Source organism: Microtus ochrogaster, unplaced genomic scaffold, assembly GCF_000317375.1.
Source record: "Microtus ochrogaster isolate Prairie Vole_2 unplaced genomic scaffold, MicOch1.0 UNK29, whole genome shotgun sequence".
Lineage (NCBI taxonomy): Eukaryota > Metazoa > Chordata > Mammalia > Rodentia > Cricetidae > Microtus > Microtus ochrogaster.
In genome coordinates, this window is record NW_004949127.1 from 1,294,236 (window position 1) to 1,307,899 (window position 13,664).

Sequence of the window (13,664 nt, forward strand, 5' to 3'; positions counted from 1 at the left end):
GCTGGGCCGCAGGGCCGCCAAGGCCTCGGGCGGGCCAGGCTGCAGCCGCGGGGTGGAGTCGGCCCACGAATGAGTGTTCAAAGCCGGGGTCGGGCCGTGAGCCGGCCTGGGCCTCTTCCTCTGGCTGCTTGCGGAGCGCGAGCCCATTTCCTGGCCCCCCAGCCCCAGAGTTGTTTGGCTTTGAGAGGCGCCTAAGGGCCGGGATTTACTTGTTGCCTCCTTCTCGAGCGCCCTGGGTTTCCCAGAACTCTTCTTCCTGGTTTTTAACTCATTTGCAGCCTCCAGGGAAAACTAAGTTTCATTAAAAAAAAAAAATCAACGGGTAACTGCAAACGATTTATTGCCTTTCGATTTGTCGTACCTAGTCAGTGAGCGGTTCACACATAAGATTTTTGTAGGGAACCCGATGGGCTGCGGAAGAGCAAATCGTAAGTTGAGCTGTCCGAAAGCAGGTGGTTGGTTCGTTTGCACTTCTGCTTTCAGAAAGGAAATCCGTGCCAGGGTGCTGTCAGAAGTTAGGGGACTGCCTCACGCAGCTAGCCTGTTTGAGCAGCTCTCCTCTGCCTTGGCTCACGTTCTTGTCTTAAAGAACAAATGGTCTCCACCTTTTCCTGAAGCCCATGCCTTTTGGTTACTGTTGTTAGGTGGTGATGGAAAAATGGGTTAAATTTTAAGTGTTCTGTCGTGGTTTAGGAGTAGTCCCAAATTCAAAAGTCAAAAATAGCTTCTGCTCTTCTTAGGACATTGTCTTTTAGAGTAGTGTACTTGAAAAGGTTATTAAAGTAGCTGTTTTAACTTCTAGATTGCACGGAAAGTTCTGGAATTAATGATGTGCTGTTTTGTAACTTAGAACACCAAACATAAAATCCTCAAGGACTGTCCACCAAAGCAATGTCTTCGCATACGTAACCATATTGTGTGGAAGAGTAAGAAGTGTGAGACAGCCAGAATGTTTTAGTGAGGGTCTGATGCTAAGACAGGGACACTAAGAATGCTTTCGAAGTTTTGGCACACATAGATTGAACACCCACCACTAAAATGGACTTTTAAATACGCCATTGGCTGTAATGCCACATGCCTTTAATCCCAGCACTCAGGAGGCAGAGGCAGGTGGATCTCTGAGTTCCAGGACAGCCAGTGCTACATAGTGAGACCCTGTCTCAAAAAAGACATCCCCTCCCCCAAATATGCCATTGGACTAAGGGATTGTTTCAAAACACAAAAATGAAGTGTAATCTTTTTGACAAACAGCTGATATTTGCCTTGTATGGGAGTTCTTATATTAGGCTAGCATATTAAACATTCTTAGAGTTGGTGATAGCCTGGACAGACTTCCAGCTCATTGTGTGATTCTAGTGGGAATGTGTCCAGTTTAGTATGTATTTGTTCAGTTTCCATTAGGTGGGGAGGAGAGCTCTGCTGTTTCTGTGAGACACTTTGACTTTACATCCGGTAGCTAATGAGGGTTTTAGCCCTTGTATGTTCATGTCTTTTAGTGATTTCAAAGTTTAAAATGTAATTGCAGTGCTATTCAAAATGACATAGGATCTAATTTTAATATGCTTCAAAAGCACTAGTCTCGTAGATCCTGTGTGAACAGGTTTAATTTGTGCTGTCTAACTAGAAGTCTGGTTTTAACAGGACTCTTTCAAGTGACAGTTGTTTTAACCTGTTTTCTTTAATTCCAGGCCATCGTTAGCAAAGAGTAGAAAGACACTTTGAGCTTTGTAAAAGGCACCCTTATACCATTGGGCTAATTTGTCTTTATAATTTGTGCGGCTGAGCCTAGCACAGTGGCCAAGCAGATGAAGGTGCTTTCTGTCGAGCCCGAGGAAGGGTGTGAGTTGGATCCCCAGAACGCACAGTGGAGAATGGATTCCGGAAACTGCCCACTGACTGCCACAAATACTGTCCAGCCCGTGATTCTACTTGCACACAAATAAGTGTAATTATTTGTGTTTCCATGTGGGAAAGAACTCTCTGGAAAATTTGGCATAGTATAATAGTTTAATGAAACCTAGTACTAGAAGGATCATTTGCTGTATCCCTGTGATCTCTTGGAGGATTAGCTAGTAGCACTTACTTTAAAAAGTTGTACAATTGTAAGTCACAGTAGTAGATGCTAGGATGGAGATTAATAATGAAGACTAAACTTTGGAGCATTACATAAAGTGAAAAAAAAAACTTAGTATGCATTCAGCTCAATAAACTTGGGAGCCGTTTAGGAGAGGATATGGTCTTGCCTTGTAGGCCATGTTGGCCAGAGCGTGAGGCCTCCCTCCCTGTCTCCCAGTGGCTGAGATAGGGCCTTTGCACTTCCATTCCCAGCCCTGTTTGTTGAATTTTTAAAAATAAATATACGTACCATATAGTCATTACCTGGTTTAAGGTACAGAACATTTTCAGCACCTTTTAATGCTTCTGTCTTATCTCCCCAGGCATGACTCCATAAACAGCAAAATGACCTCTTTAACTGTGATTTTGCCTGTTTCAAACTTTGTACAATGTGGTTTCTTTCCAGCTGCCTTCTTTCTTTGACATTGAGATACAAACTTGTAGAAATAGATCTCATTTTGTAGCCCTGTACACCAGGCTAACCTCAGATGCACAAGCGATGCGCCTGCCTCTGCCCCTAGTGCTGGGATTAAAGGTGTGGGATTGCCGCCACACCTGCCTAGAAATGATTTTTTGGATGATACTGGGCATTCCTATGTGTGTTATCTATATTTTGGATGGTATTGGGCATTCCTCTGTGTGTCTATTTTTACAACTGGTTGATATTTGAATTCTCTCTAGTTTTAGCACAGGCAGTGTGAACATCTTTGTATATACCTTGGTGTGCATACATTTGATTCTATTGAACATGTGTCAAGAGAGGAATGGTCATGGTGTATACAACTACCAACCAGATTTCCACAATGGCTTTAAACTTATTAATAATCTAGGAACATTGGATGTGAATTTGAAAATCCATTCATGTTGCTTGCTAAACACCTCTATAAAATTTAAGTGGTCAGTACTGGAGAGGTGGCTCAGCAGTTAAGAGCACTGACTGCTCTTCCAGAGGAGCTAGGTTCAATTCTAGCACCCACACGGCAACTCATTACTGCTTGTAACTCCAGTTCCAGGGAATCTGACACCTTCGCACAGACATACATGAAGGGAAAACATGACTGTACAAGAAATAAAAAATTGAAGTAGTCAACTCTGAGACTATTACTAAGTTACTAAAATAAAACCATTAAAAACTTAGTAAATGCTTACAGTGCTCTGTATTAGAATAAAGAAGTCACTCTTATGCCTAATCTTCTGTTTTTAGATATGGCTCGTGGACAGCAGAAGATTCATTCTCAGCAGAAAAATGCCAAAAAGCAGGCTGGACAAAAGAAGAAACAAGGACATGACCAAAAGGCTGCTGCCAAAGCTGCCTTAATATACACCTGCACAGTCTGTAGGGTAAGGGATCTCGGATCACTCTCCTCCACCCCCGCCCCGCCCAGACAGGGCTTCTCTCTGTAGACCAGGCTGACCTCAAACTCAGAGATCTGCCTGTCTTTGCCTCTGCTGGGATTAAAGGCATGTGCTGCCACTGCCAGGCCACTGCATGTTTTTAAGTGCTAGCCAGGAAAGTGTGGGTAAGACAGAGTTCTCTACCCCTTGTGTAGAATAAAGGTGCATCCGTAGAGCGTAGTGTAACCTTGATATAGCCTATGTAGCTTACAACTTCGGGTGTTGCAAAAAAAATCCCCGCTGCATCCTGTGGGTCAGGCTGAGCTTTGTGTGGTGCTGGCCGTGAAAAGCTGCTGTGCCGTTGTCTTGTCCTCTTTCTCCACCAAATCCGCAGTCTGGGGACATACGCTACCACGTGGGGTCTTGTAGAAGTAACGTGTCTAAAGAATTGCTGGAGGCTTGCCATGTGTAAGGACAGAGCCAGGTGTTTTACCTGTACTCTCCCATATTCAATCCGCACGTGCGCTGTGTAATTTGTGCAGGTGATCCAGAGTGAGAGAAGATAGGACTCACGTCTAGGCAGTCCAGCTCTAACGTCTGCCTCTGTCTGTGTCGGTTCACTACCCTGAGGTTAATGAGATGTCAGGGAAAAATAACATAGTCGGGTTGGTCTGGTGTAGAGCTCCGTGTGTGTAAGCCCTGTACTTGAGTGAGATTGATGGTGTGGGTGGGAAGGGATCTTGAGAAGACATGATTGTTAGGCTGAAGCTAATCATCTGTTGAAGTCTTTACAAATAGAAGTTCCTAACTACATGAAAGTTCTCGTTGAGGGGGGTCTCTGACAGTCATGATCATGTTGGGCCTTGGTAATGATGATAAAATTGAATGGCTTCTGATTTTTTTAACAGAGGCAAAGTGAAATTTTCATTAGGTTAGTAAGGAAGACATAATTTGACCTTGAAAAGTAGATTTTGTCAGGTGTGTGCATGATTAGTGTGTATCTGTGCAAACGTGTACGTGTGCAGATATTCTGGAGACATTGGGTGTATCCACTATCGCTCCCCTCTTTACTGTTTTGAACCCACAGCTCACCATTTGACTAGACTGGCTGACTCCCTGTCTAGCTCTGGGTTCCCCCTCCCCCCGTTTCTGTTCTAGTAGCTCTGGGGTTATAACACGTTGTGTTCATGCGTGGCTTTTATGTGGGCACAAACTCCAGATCCTCCTATGTAGCAGGCTCTGTAAATGCTGAACTGTCTCCCCAGCCCCTAAAAATATACTTTAAAATCTTAAAAACTTACTTTTTATTTATGCAGTAGAGTGTTTTGAATAATAACTAATGAAGGTACTTGTCAAAGGAAGTCATTACTGTATTCTCTGTTACATGAGACTAGGAGAACCCAAGTTGAAATGAAACACAGCTCTCAGGCAAAGTGTGCTCCATGTGAGTTTCTCAAGTGAGCATGACAGTAGAAGGTAAAGCTTCTGTGAGAATTAAGATTATATGCTTAATGTGTAAGTGTCTTCTGTTTGCTGTTACCAACATGAAATACTTCTTATGTGGGGCTAGGAGTTCATTTTATGTAAGGTCTTTTTTCACATGCCAGTTACGGGTTGGAATTTAAAAGCATTTTGCAGTAATTGTGTAGCATGGGTAGTCAAAGCTTTAACAGGTTACTTGTATTTCTTTCCTACATAAAGTCTGGTTCTTCTCTTTTGCATACTTTCCAAATTAGACACAAATGCCAGACCCCAAGACCTTCAAGCAGCACTTTGAGAGCAAACACCCTAAGACTCCACTTCCTCCAGAGCTGGCTGATGTTCAGGCATAAAGCTTACAGGTAACTAACTGGTCTTTCTTGGTTTGTCAGTCTTGGTTTGGGATATAGGAGCAAAACTATACCTCCTCAGCTATGGAATGAGTCTGCCTCTAGCAGAGACTGTGTGCCTTTGCTTTGAATGTTTAACTGTTTGGTATAAATCGTAAAGTATTCCAGTAAAACACTTGATGATTGGTAAAGCCCTTTTTTTCTGGACCCCTCCTTTTTCGTGCAACTATAGCCAAAAATAGAGGGGATAAGAGCCAGGAATGAAAGGCTTGTCAGCTGTGAGAAAATGGTCATTTCAAAGGCACGAGGGTCTCCCAGAAGTCCAGAGCAGTTTCCTGAGTACGTTTTTACATTTACTTACTTACAGTGCTAGGCAGAGCTTCTCTGTATTAAAATACAGAGGGGGGGGAACCTCAGTAGAAATGCCCTTGAAGTTACCAGGTTAAACTTCATGTGCTGTTGGGCTTCTTGCCCTCCTAAGTAGTGACACATTACCCATGTGTTTGAGAATTACTTCTATCTGTAATATCCAGTTGACAAGTCCACCACTCTGATATCTTGATGGTCTTTCATTTTAGACATTTGAAATGCTTGTCAGCCATGACCTTGACTGAAGCTTTTCTGTCTTCCAGGTGAACTCATGAAACCTTTGACTCTTCTACTGTCTCAGACCTTAGGTAACAAACCTGCAGCTGCTTTTTTAAACAAACTGTTGATCAGCAAAAATAAAGGGGCTACAGAAACACTCATTTTTATGCTGTTCCCTTTGGGCTTCATGCAAAGACAATTCTGTGTAAGTGTACAGTCAAGTTTGATTTGGAAATCTGAAAAATCAGTCCATTCTTGTTATAAAATTTTTTTACAATTGTAATTATATTGATGTTCATATTGTGTAAAATAACTCATTTAATAAAGTAGTGCTTTGATTTTACAACATCACAAGATAAATGGTTCTAGGAATCTGTTCTAACTTATTATTTGCCTTATAAAAATGAATTGATCAGCTAGTGTTGCAGAGCAGTCCTCTCCCTTCTCAGCTCAGTGGCAGGTTTGTTAAACTAGAGCAGACTCATTCGTTCAGTGTGCACGTGATTTCTTGGCAGCCGACACGCTGCTTCCGTGTGTCTGCAGTCACGTGTCATTCCCCACTGCCGATCATGTCCTCTGTCTAAGGTTGAAAACGTCAAACTTGTTCAGTGGATTGGCTCCACTAGCCAGCTGGGAGTGCATTATAGGTGTAACAGACACAACCCATAAAATTGGCAGGATTGCCAGTGGGCCCTTCTGCATGATTGTATCCCAAAGCGTATGCCGGAACGAAATGGTCTGTTTGGACAAAGTACGATGGAACAAGGGTGAACCATCAGGATCTATGTCTTATATATAGTGAGTATTTTGCAAATTGTTCCAATTCTTTAATTTGAAAATGAACCATAATTTTTGAGAGAGATTTTAAAAAGTTATTTAGCTAATTTTATGAATGGATTTTTACATTTAACAGAAAGATAGAAATGGTTTGTGCCAGGTTAATTCCCAGAACATTCTTTTCTCTTAAGTAAAACCTAGTTTTACGAACTTAGTGCTGGCTCCTAAAATCAAAGAGAAGTTTTGACTTCTAAAATGTGCCAGTGTTCACATTGGTTCAGTTGGATAAGGCAGATTCTGCCAGTTAAGGAGAACTAGTTCTGATTTTCTTTTGTTGCCTGGTGTACATGCAAATCTGTAATAACTCAGTTTAAGTTTAAAAATGGATGTAATCAGAAGAACATTAATAAGCGCTGACAGCTGCTTTGAGCATCTGACCTGTGCATGACAGATGGTTCCCCTCTGGCTGCCGTGGCCTTGGCATTTGGTGGCAGCGTTGTGGACTCAACCACCTGGCTCAGAGTGCTCTGAGTTTGGAGGAAGGCGTCTCCAGGAGCCTCAGTCCCGGTCCCCAGCCTCACTAAGTACGGTCCTGTTACTCTGTTTAATTCCTGCCTCTCAGACTTGGTGTCCATTGTTTCCTAAAGTGTTGCTGACCAAAATTAGAGTTTTACCTGTTTCTTGTGAGCCTCCCAAGTTAGTGACAGTTTTAGAGCTTTCGGATGTACCTTACGCAGGTGGGCATTGGTTTTCAGAAATGAGCCTGTTCGCAAGCTTCAGTTTAATTCTTTTTGTTTGTTCCAGTGTCTGTAATTCAGAATAAAACCTTTCGATCTTGTATTTAACTGTTGTGTAAGCAGCGAAAGACGCCGTATTCCTTCTGTATCTCAGTGACAGGGAATAGTTGATGGGTCTTCACTCTCAGCATGGCCTCTTCTGTGTCAGTCAGATTTGCTGTAAGGAGAAAAGTGACAACTCAAACCTCTCTGTAATTTAATTTGGAGAGTTTCTATCAGACGGATTTGTTTAAAGACTGTTACTGTGTCACCTCAAAGGTGATATCAAATAGCGAGAGGGGATCGATCTATTGTACTCTGTATTTTTGTCAGTTGTCAAAGGGAACGGGCTTCACATTCAGCTTGTTTCCATGCTCATCCCCATGTTTAGCTGACACACTTGGGACCTCACGTGTGCTGTAATGTCTTATTAAAGAAGATGTTAAAGAAAATGAAACTAGTCTAATTTCTTGTCCGTTTTGAGAGGTTTTAAATCCTCTTTCCCCTCTTCCCTTTCTGATTGTAGAATTTTGTCAAGTATAGCTTGGTAGTTCAGAGGATGGCAAGTAAGTCCTTAGATTTTTTTTTCATTGTTTTCCTTATGTTTGACTATTTGATTCTTTGATTCTGTAAAATTCTTCCTAAGAGTGAACAAAATGTCAATGAAATCTTGTGTGCAATATACAAGATACTAGAAGAAAAGAATTAACATTGCAATGCTAAAACAACAAAAGATGTGTAGGTCAGTTAGTTGCTGGATGGGTCAGCCTTGCTGACACCCAAGACTGGATAGGACTTGGTTTTTTTTTTTTTTTTTTTTTTTTTTTTTTTTTTTTTTTTTTTTTTTTTTTTTTGAGACAGAGTTTCTCTGTGTAGTCCTCTGAACTCAGAGATCTGCCTGCCTTTGCCTTCCAAGTGCTGAGATTAAAGGTGTGCGCCACCACCACACAGTGACTTTGGGATTTATATTACAAATATTTCATAGGTACGACAGCATAACTCCAACTTGAGACATACCATAAGGTCACACAGCTACTGCAGCTCACAGCCCCAGCCTTTGCTTTTCATTCTTTGCATGTGTAGTATACTGCCTGTTTTAATTCATGGCTAATGGATTTTTTTTGTTGTTGTTGTTTGCTTGGTTTTTTTTGGTATTTTGAGACAGGGTTTCTCTGTGTAACAGCCCTGGCTATCCTGGAACTCACTCTGTAGACCAGGCTGGCCTCTGCCTCTTGAGTACTGGGATTAAAGGCATACACCACACTACCCAACTTGTTTTGTCTTTTGAGACCCAAGCTGGCCTCAAACTCAGATCTACTTGCCTCTGCCTTCCGTGTGCTGGGGCATTGTTTTTCCTATAATACATTGATCAAACACTGCACTCTAAAATGTATTTTAAACAGCTGAATCTGAATGAATTTGTGCCAGTTTTCTAGTTTGTCTTTTTGTTTAGTCGGTATGGCCGTGGTGAATCAGCAGGCAGGGGGTATGCTTGATGTCACTGTTCATAGTAAAGTAGTTAGGCTAGCTTCTTTTTACTGTGAAACTTAAAAAGAAGGTGTGACTTTTCAGTGTATAGGTATAATAAAACCTTTGCTTGGCTGAAAAAATATGAACAAAATTAATTGTCATTAGTTACAGTGTTAAGTTTTTTTTAAGAACTTTTTTTATGTGTATTGGTGTGTTGCCTGCATGTGTGTCTGTGTGAGGGTGCCAGATCCTCTAGGACTGGAGCTACAGTCAGTTGTGAGCGGCCATGTGGCTGCTGGGAATTGAACCCAGGTCCTTTGGAAGAACAGCCAGTGCTCTTAACCAATTAGCCATCTCTCCAGCCCCCAGTGTAGGTATTTTTAAAGAGAGCACCTTAAGTGCTCTTGATTAGCTGAGGCTGTCTTTGCAGTAGTTACTTACCTTTTCTGTCTTTGTATTTAGTATAAGTCCAAACTTGAAATGTTTCCTACAGAGGTGGACTTCAGTCACATGCTGCTGGTGAGTGTAATCCTCACTGTTGATAAAGTCATATTCCTTAAGATCATTTTATATTTGCAGCATCATTACGTAATTATTTCTTGTTTCGTTTTTTTGAGACATTGTCTCGTATAGCCCAGCCTGCTCTCTGACCCTCCCCCCTCCACCTTTCAGGTGCTTGGATTACAGGGACGCATCACCATCCGTTGCTAAGCATAGTGGTTTCTAATGGCTTTCATTTTAGGGACTGTAAAGTACCCTGCTTTATCTCTGCCTCTTCTAAGGTCTGGCCGCTGAGTGGTCTGTGTGTTACCTGGAGGTCTATGGAGATGTCCTTTCTTCCCATCTGTTTAGTCACTTGACACGTATCCATATGGGTTTTCAGGCCAGTACTGATCTGTCTTGTTAAAATTATTTTAGCTTTGACTGTCAGCAGCTTTCTGATTGACTTTAGGGTTAGATTGACTTTCTGTCAGATGTCCCATCTTGTTTTGGTTTTGAGAATTTTATTTGTAAGACTTTAAGAAGCCTCAAGCTTATTTTGTACATTCCCAGAAAGAACATTTTCCCACTGGTTCTTTTGGGAGAATTAGAAATGAGATCTGTATGCTGGGTGTTGTTCTAGGGGAAAGGATTTTCCCTTTATTTAGGAAATGTTAGAACACTTTTGGGAGGAAGAATCTTGTCCACACGTTTGTGGGACAGGTTCTCAGGCTGAGTTTTCCTCATGCCTGCTGATGCCTCCACCCCACCACCCTCTCTTAGGGGAGACTGAACCCAGGGTCTACACGTGCTAGGCAAACCCTGAGCTGCTTCTCCAGCTCCAGACTTCAATTGCTGATGTTAGCTGTAAAGCTTGACATGAAAGCAACATTGTATAAAAAAATGTACAAAGCTTTTGTTCTTCACAAATTATAATGTAGTCTAGGGAAGGTATATATTTTTATTTTCATAATTTTAAGGTAGATATTAAGTGCCTAGTGTGTTCTGAGTAGCTTTTCTGGGGAGAGGAAGGGGGTGAAGAGGTCAGTCATGCCTAGAGGGACGGGGAGCTGCCTAGGGCTATGGAGAGAGAAGTGGGAACAAAGGGTGAGCCAGAGCATGCTGCCTCTCTGAAGTGTGTGTGGGTTAATCAGAGTTTAGCTTATGAATGGGGCCTTTGAGCCCACGGACGAGAGTGGAGCAGCCTCAGAGGGGGACCCGGTGGTGTGCTGTGGGCAGACTGTCATGTTACTTGACAATGTGGTTGTGCTAGGAAGATTGTGTTACTATCAAATACCAGGTACATACCATCATATACCCTTATCTGTGCAGATTAATTTCCAGGCAGTGGTGGTACATGCCTTTAATCCCAGCACTTGTGGGGCAGAAGCAGGAAGATCTCTGAGTTCAAGGCCAGCCAGGGCTATACAGAGATGCTCTGTTAGGTGCAATGATGCAGCTGTTGTCCAGAGAACTTTACCAGAGGTCCCAGTTCATGGTGTTTGTCATCTACTTGATTAAAAAATAATACATTTGAAAAACACTTTGATACATCCAGATTTGGGAGAGTTTTTAAAAGCATTATAAAAACCAGTCAGTAGTCTCTTTCACATTTGTGCACACGTGCACATACATTATGTTAAAACATGCTTGTAGTCGTGTGTCATAGGAGTCTGTAGTCGTTTATAGATAGTGTGGAACTTCGCTGTTTAGCATAGCAAATGAGTTTGCTTCATGCTACAGACTTGGTGTAAATGTAGTAACGTGGTTGGTGAGCCACTTAGATTTGTTGTAAGCGTTTCTCTTTGACAAATTCTCAGGTTTTTCTCTTAATTTATTAACACATTTAGAACTGCATCTCCTAAAACAGCTCTTGCTGGGAAACAAGATGGGATACATGGAGTGGGTTTTGTTTTGTTTTTGTTTGTTTGTTTGTTTTCTGAGACAGGGTTTCTCAGTGTAGCCCTGGCTGTCCTGGAGGTAGTTCTGTAGACCAGGCTGGCCTTGAACTCACAGAAATCCCCCTGCCTCTGCCCCCGCTAGATTAAAGGCGTGCTCCACCACTACCCAGTGTGTTATTAAAGTAGCGAATGAGGGAGACCCAGCACTGTGGAGCAGGCAATGCACAGGCAGGCTTCCTAGACAGTGGTGCTAAGATGCATGGCCTTTGAATACTTTGAGTGTTAGTTATTTTCAGATCAAATTGTTTAAATGTGATGTAGTCCTTTGGTGTCTAGTGAAAGTTGAAACATTTTATTTTGTTTGCTATTCAGGTACAATTTATCTCCATTTCTAAGTGTGCTTGACAAGCTGTCCACAGCAGGCTGAAAAGGGCTGAAAGCTGCCAGGGAACATGAGATAAGTAAGGTTGTAATCCCCCATAACCTGCAGGCGCCACGGCTGGAACTTCCCGGGAACATCTTATAGAGTCCTGCTGACATCCAACGCATCTTTTCCCTCAGCCTAAGTGTTAGGCTTACAGGTCTTACCTGCCAGATGGCTGGAGTGTAAATTTGGTATTTACGTGTATTTTATTCAGAATCAGTAAAAGTTAGTTTTATTTGTTGGTACCTTTCTGCTCCAAAGGAGGAAAAAATAAGAGTAACAGTAACAAAGTAGCCTTTCCTGTACCTAGGTCTTTAGTGTGTGTGTGTGATTTTTCACAGTAAATGGGCTCTAAACTTTGCCTTGTAACAAAGTAGCCTTTCCTGTACCTAGGTCTTTAGTGTGTGTGTGATTTTTCACAGTAAATAGGCTCCAAACTTTGCCTTGAAGAGTGAGTGTGTAGTCACCCTTTAAAATGGAGAAACTGACATCTGTGTCAGATCTGAACAAATAAAGGAAATGTGTGAACACATGTAGCAGCTCTGGCCCAGTGACTCTAGCTTCCTGCCGCCGTCTGCTGAAGCTAGCTAGCGCATTGTGCGGAGTGGTACATGCCCTGCCCGTTCCTGCGGGCACAGCAAACGAAGCTGTGCTGAGAAGCCCCCGAGCTGCAGACTGCCGCAGCGACAAGAACGGGCGGTGGTGCTGGCTCCAGCCCTCTTACTTGCCTTGTGTTTTTCTAAAGCCCTTCATTGTGAAGGTGAGAGGTGGGCCAGTGAAATGGCTGGTTCGGTAAACTTGAGGAAGCCCAACCACCTGTGCTCTGCCCTGGGTCTGACCTCCAAACTCACAGAGGTCCACCTATCTCTGCCTCCAGAGTGCTGGGATTAAAGGTGTGCGCCACCACTGCCCCGTGATAAATACTGGCTTTTAAAGGAAAGACCTGACAAGAACATGCTTCCACATGGCCTGCATTGGTTACTGCTCAGAGCTGTATGTTTTATAGAGTTTTATGTGGTAGTTTTATTTTTTCTGTATCTCCTCCTGCCGTGTTTTGTTTGTTTTAAGTAAGGAGAGATTTTTCTTGGAGCACAGTTCCAGCTTTGTCCTCTATTGGGAAGCCTCAAGGGTCTTGACTGACAGGCCTTTCGTGGTCCAGCCCAGCGTGAACTTGCCGCCCCTTCTGTGACAGTCAACCCTCACTCTTGAGTTCCTTGAGCTCTAGTTGCTGCTTTCTTCCGCACTGTCTTCCTGCCACTTAGTGAGGGTGTTCTCTTCCTCATTCCTTCCCATGAGACTGGCTAGTTTGTCCAGTCTGCTGTGGTCACTTCTCGCCTACATAGCCACCAGAAGTAAACTGATCTCTGTCATTGAGTGTATGGTTCTTGAGGGACTTTGGGAACAGAAGCGGCCTTATTTCTGGTGCCTTGGATGGCATCCCTAAACTGCAGCAAGTTCTTCTCACTGCTCTTACCTTTGAAATGTTCCAGAAGTTCACTCCCATCTTCTTAAAAGGTCAGTTTGAAGGAAGTATGGAGGGAAATTTTAGATCAGAAGATTGTAGGCTGAAACACTACAGTAAAACCCACAAATACTGTTTCAATGCAATAAATGTAAATCCACTTAGGATTTAAGGAAATTGTATTTCATGAGCCCAGAATGTGGCAGCAATCTGTCTTGGCATCATTTGATGTGGGTTTCAGCAGGCTCACTGATCAGGCATGGCTTCTCTGTTTTAAGAGAAAGGCAAGCTTAGGTTAGTGGAAACATGTCTCACAACCATTCTTGTGCATGGCCAGCTAGCCTGTAAAGTTGCCGTCTAATTTTGGATCTCTTTGTTGAGTACTGCTTGCAGAATTATGCACAATAGAGCAAGAGTCTAGGATGGTGAACTATGCGAACTACGCTGTTGTGAAGTTGTTCCATTTTGTCCTGGGGCCTGATCTGAGAGCCAGGGTGGGCATGCACC

At 42.8% G+C, this 13,664-nt stretch overlaps 1 protein-coding gene across 1 annotated transcript; it reads left to right on the forward strand.

Moving 5' to 3' along the window:
• The first annotated feature begins 1,936 nt into the window (after nt 1-1,936).
• Znf706 (zinc finger protein 706) lies at nt 1,937-7,877 on the forward strand. The gene is made up of 4 exons (XM_026789783.1): nt 1,937-1,945; nt 3,320-3,456; nt 5,187-5,291; nt 5,912-7,877. Exons 2-3 carry the CDS (start codon nt 3,322-3,324, stop codon nt 5,280-5,282), a joined length of 231 nt encoding a protein of 76 aa, XP_026645584.1. The 5' UTR covers nt 1,937-1,945; nt 3,320-3,321; the 3' UTR covers nt 5,283-5,291; nt 5,912-7,877.
• Nucleotides 7,878-13,664: the final 5,787 nt, after the last annotated feature.

Excerpts from the sequence above, each read along its gene's own strand:
- Znf706 (XM_026789783.1), top strand. The coding sequence starts at position 3,322 with ATGGCTCGTGGACAGCAGAAGATTCATTCTCAGCAGAAAAATGCCAAA. Across the intron at positions 3,457-5,186 it reads ACACCTGCACAGTCTGTAGG|ACACAAATGCCAGACCCCAA; the intron begins GTAAGGGATCTC and ends TTTCCAAATTAG.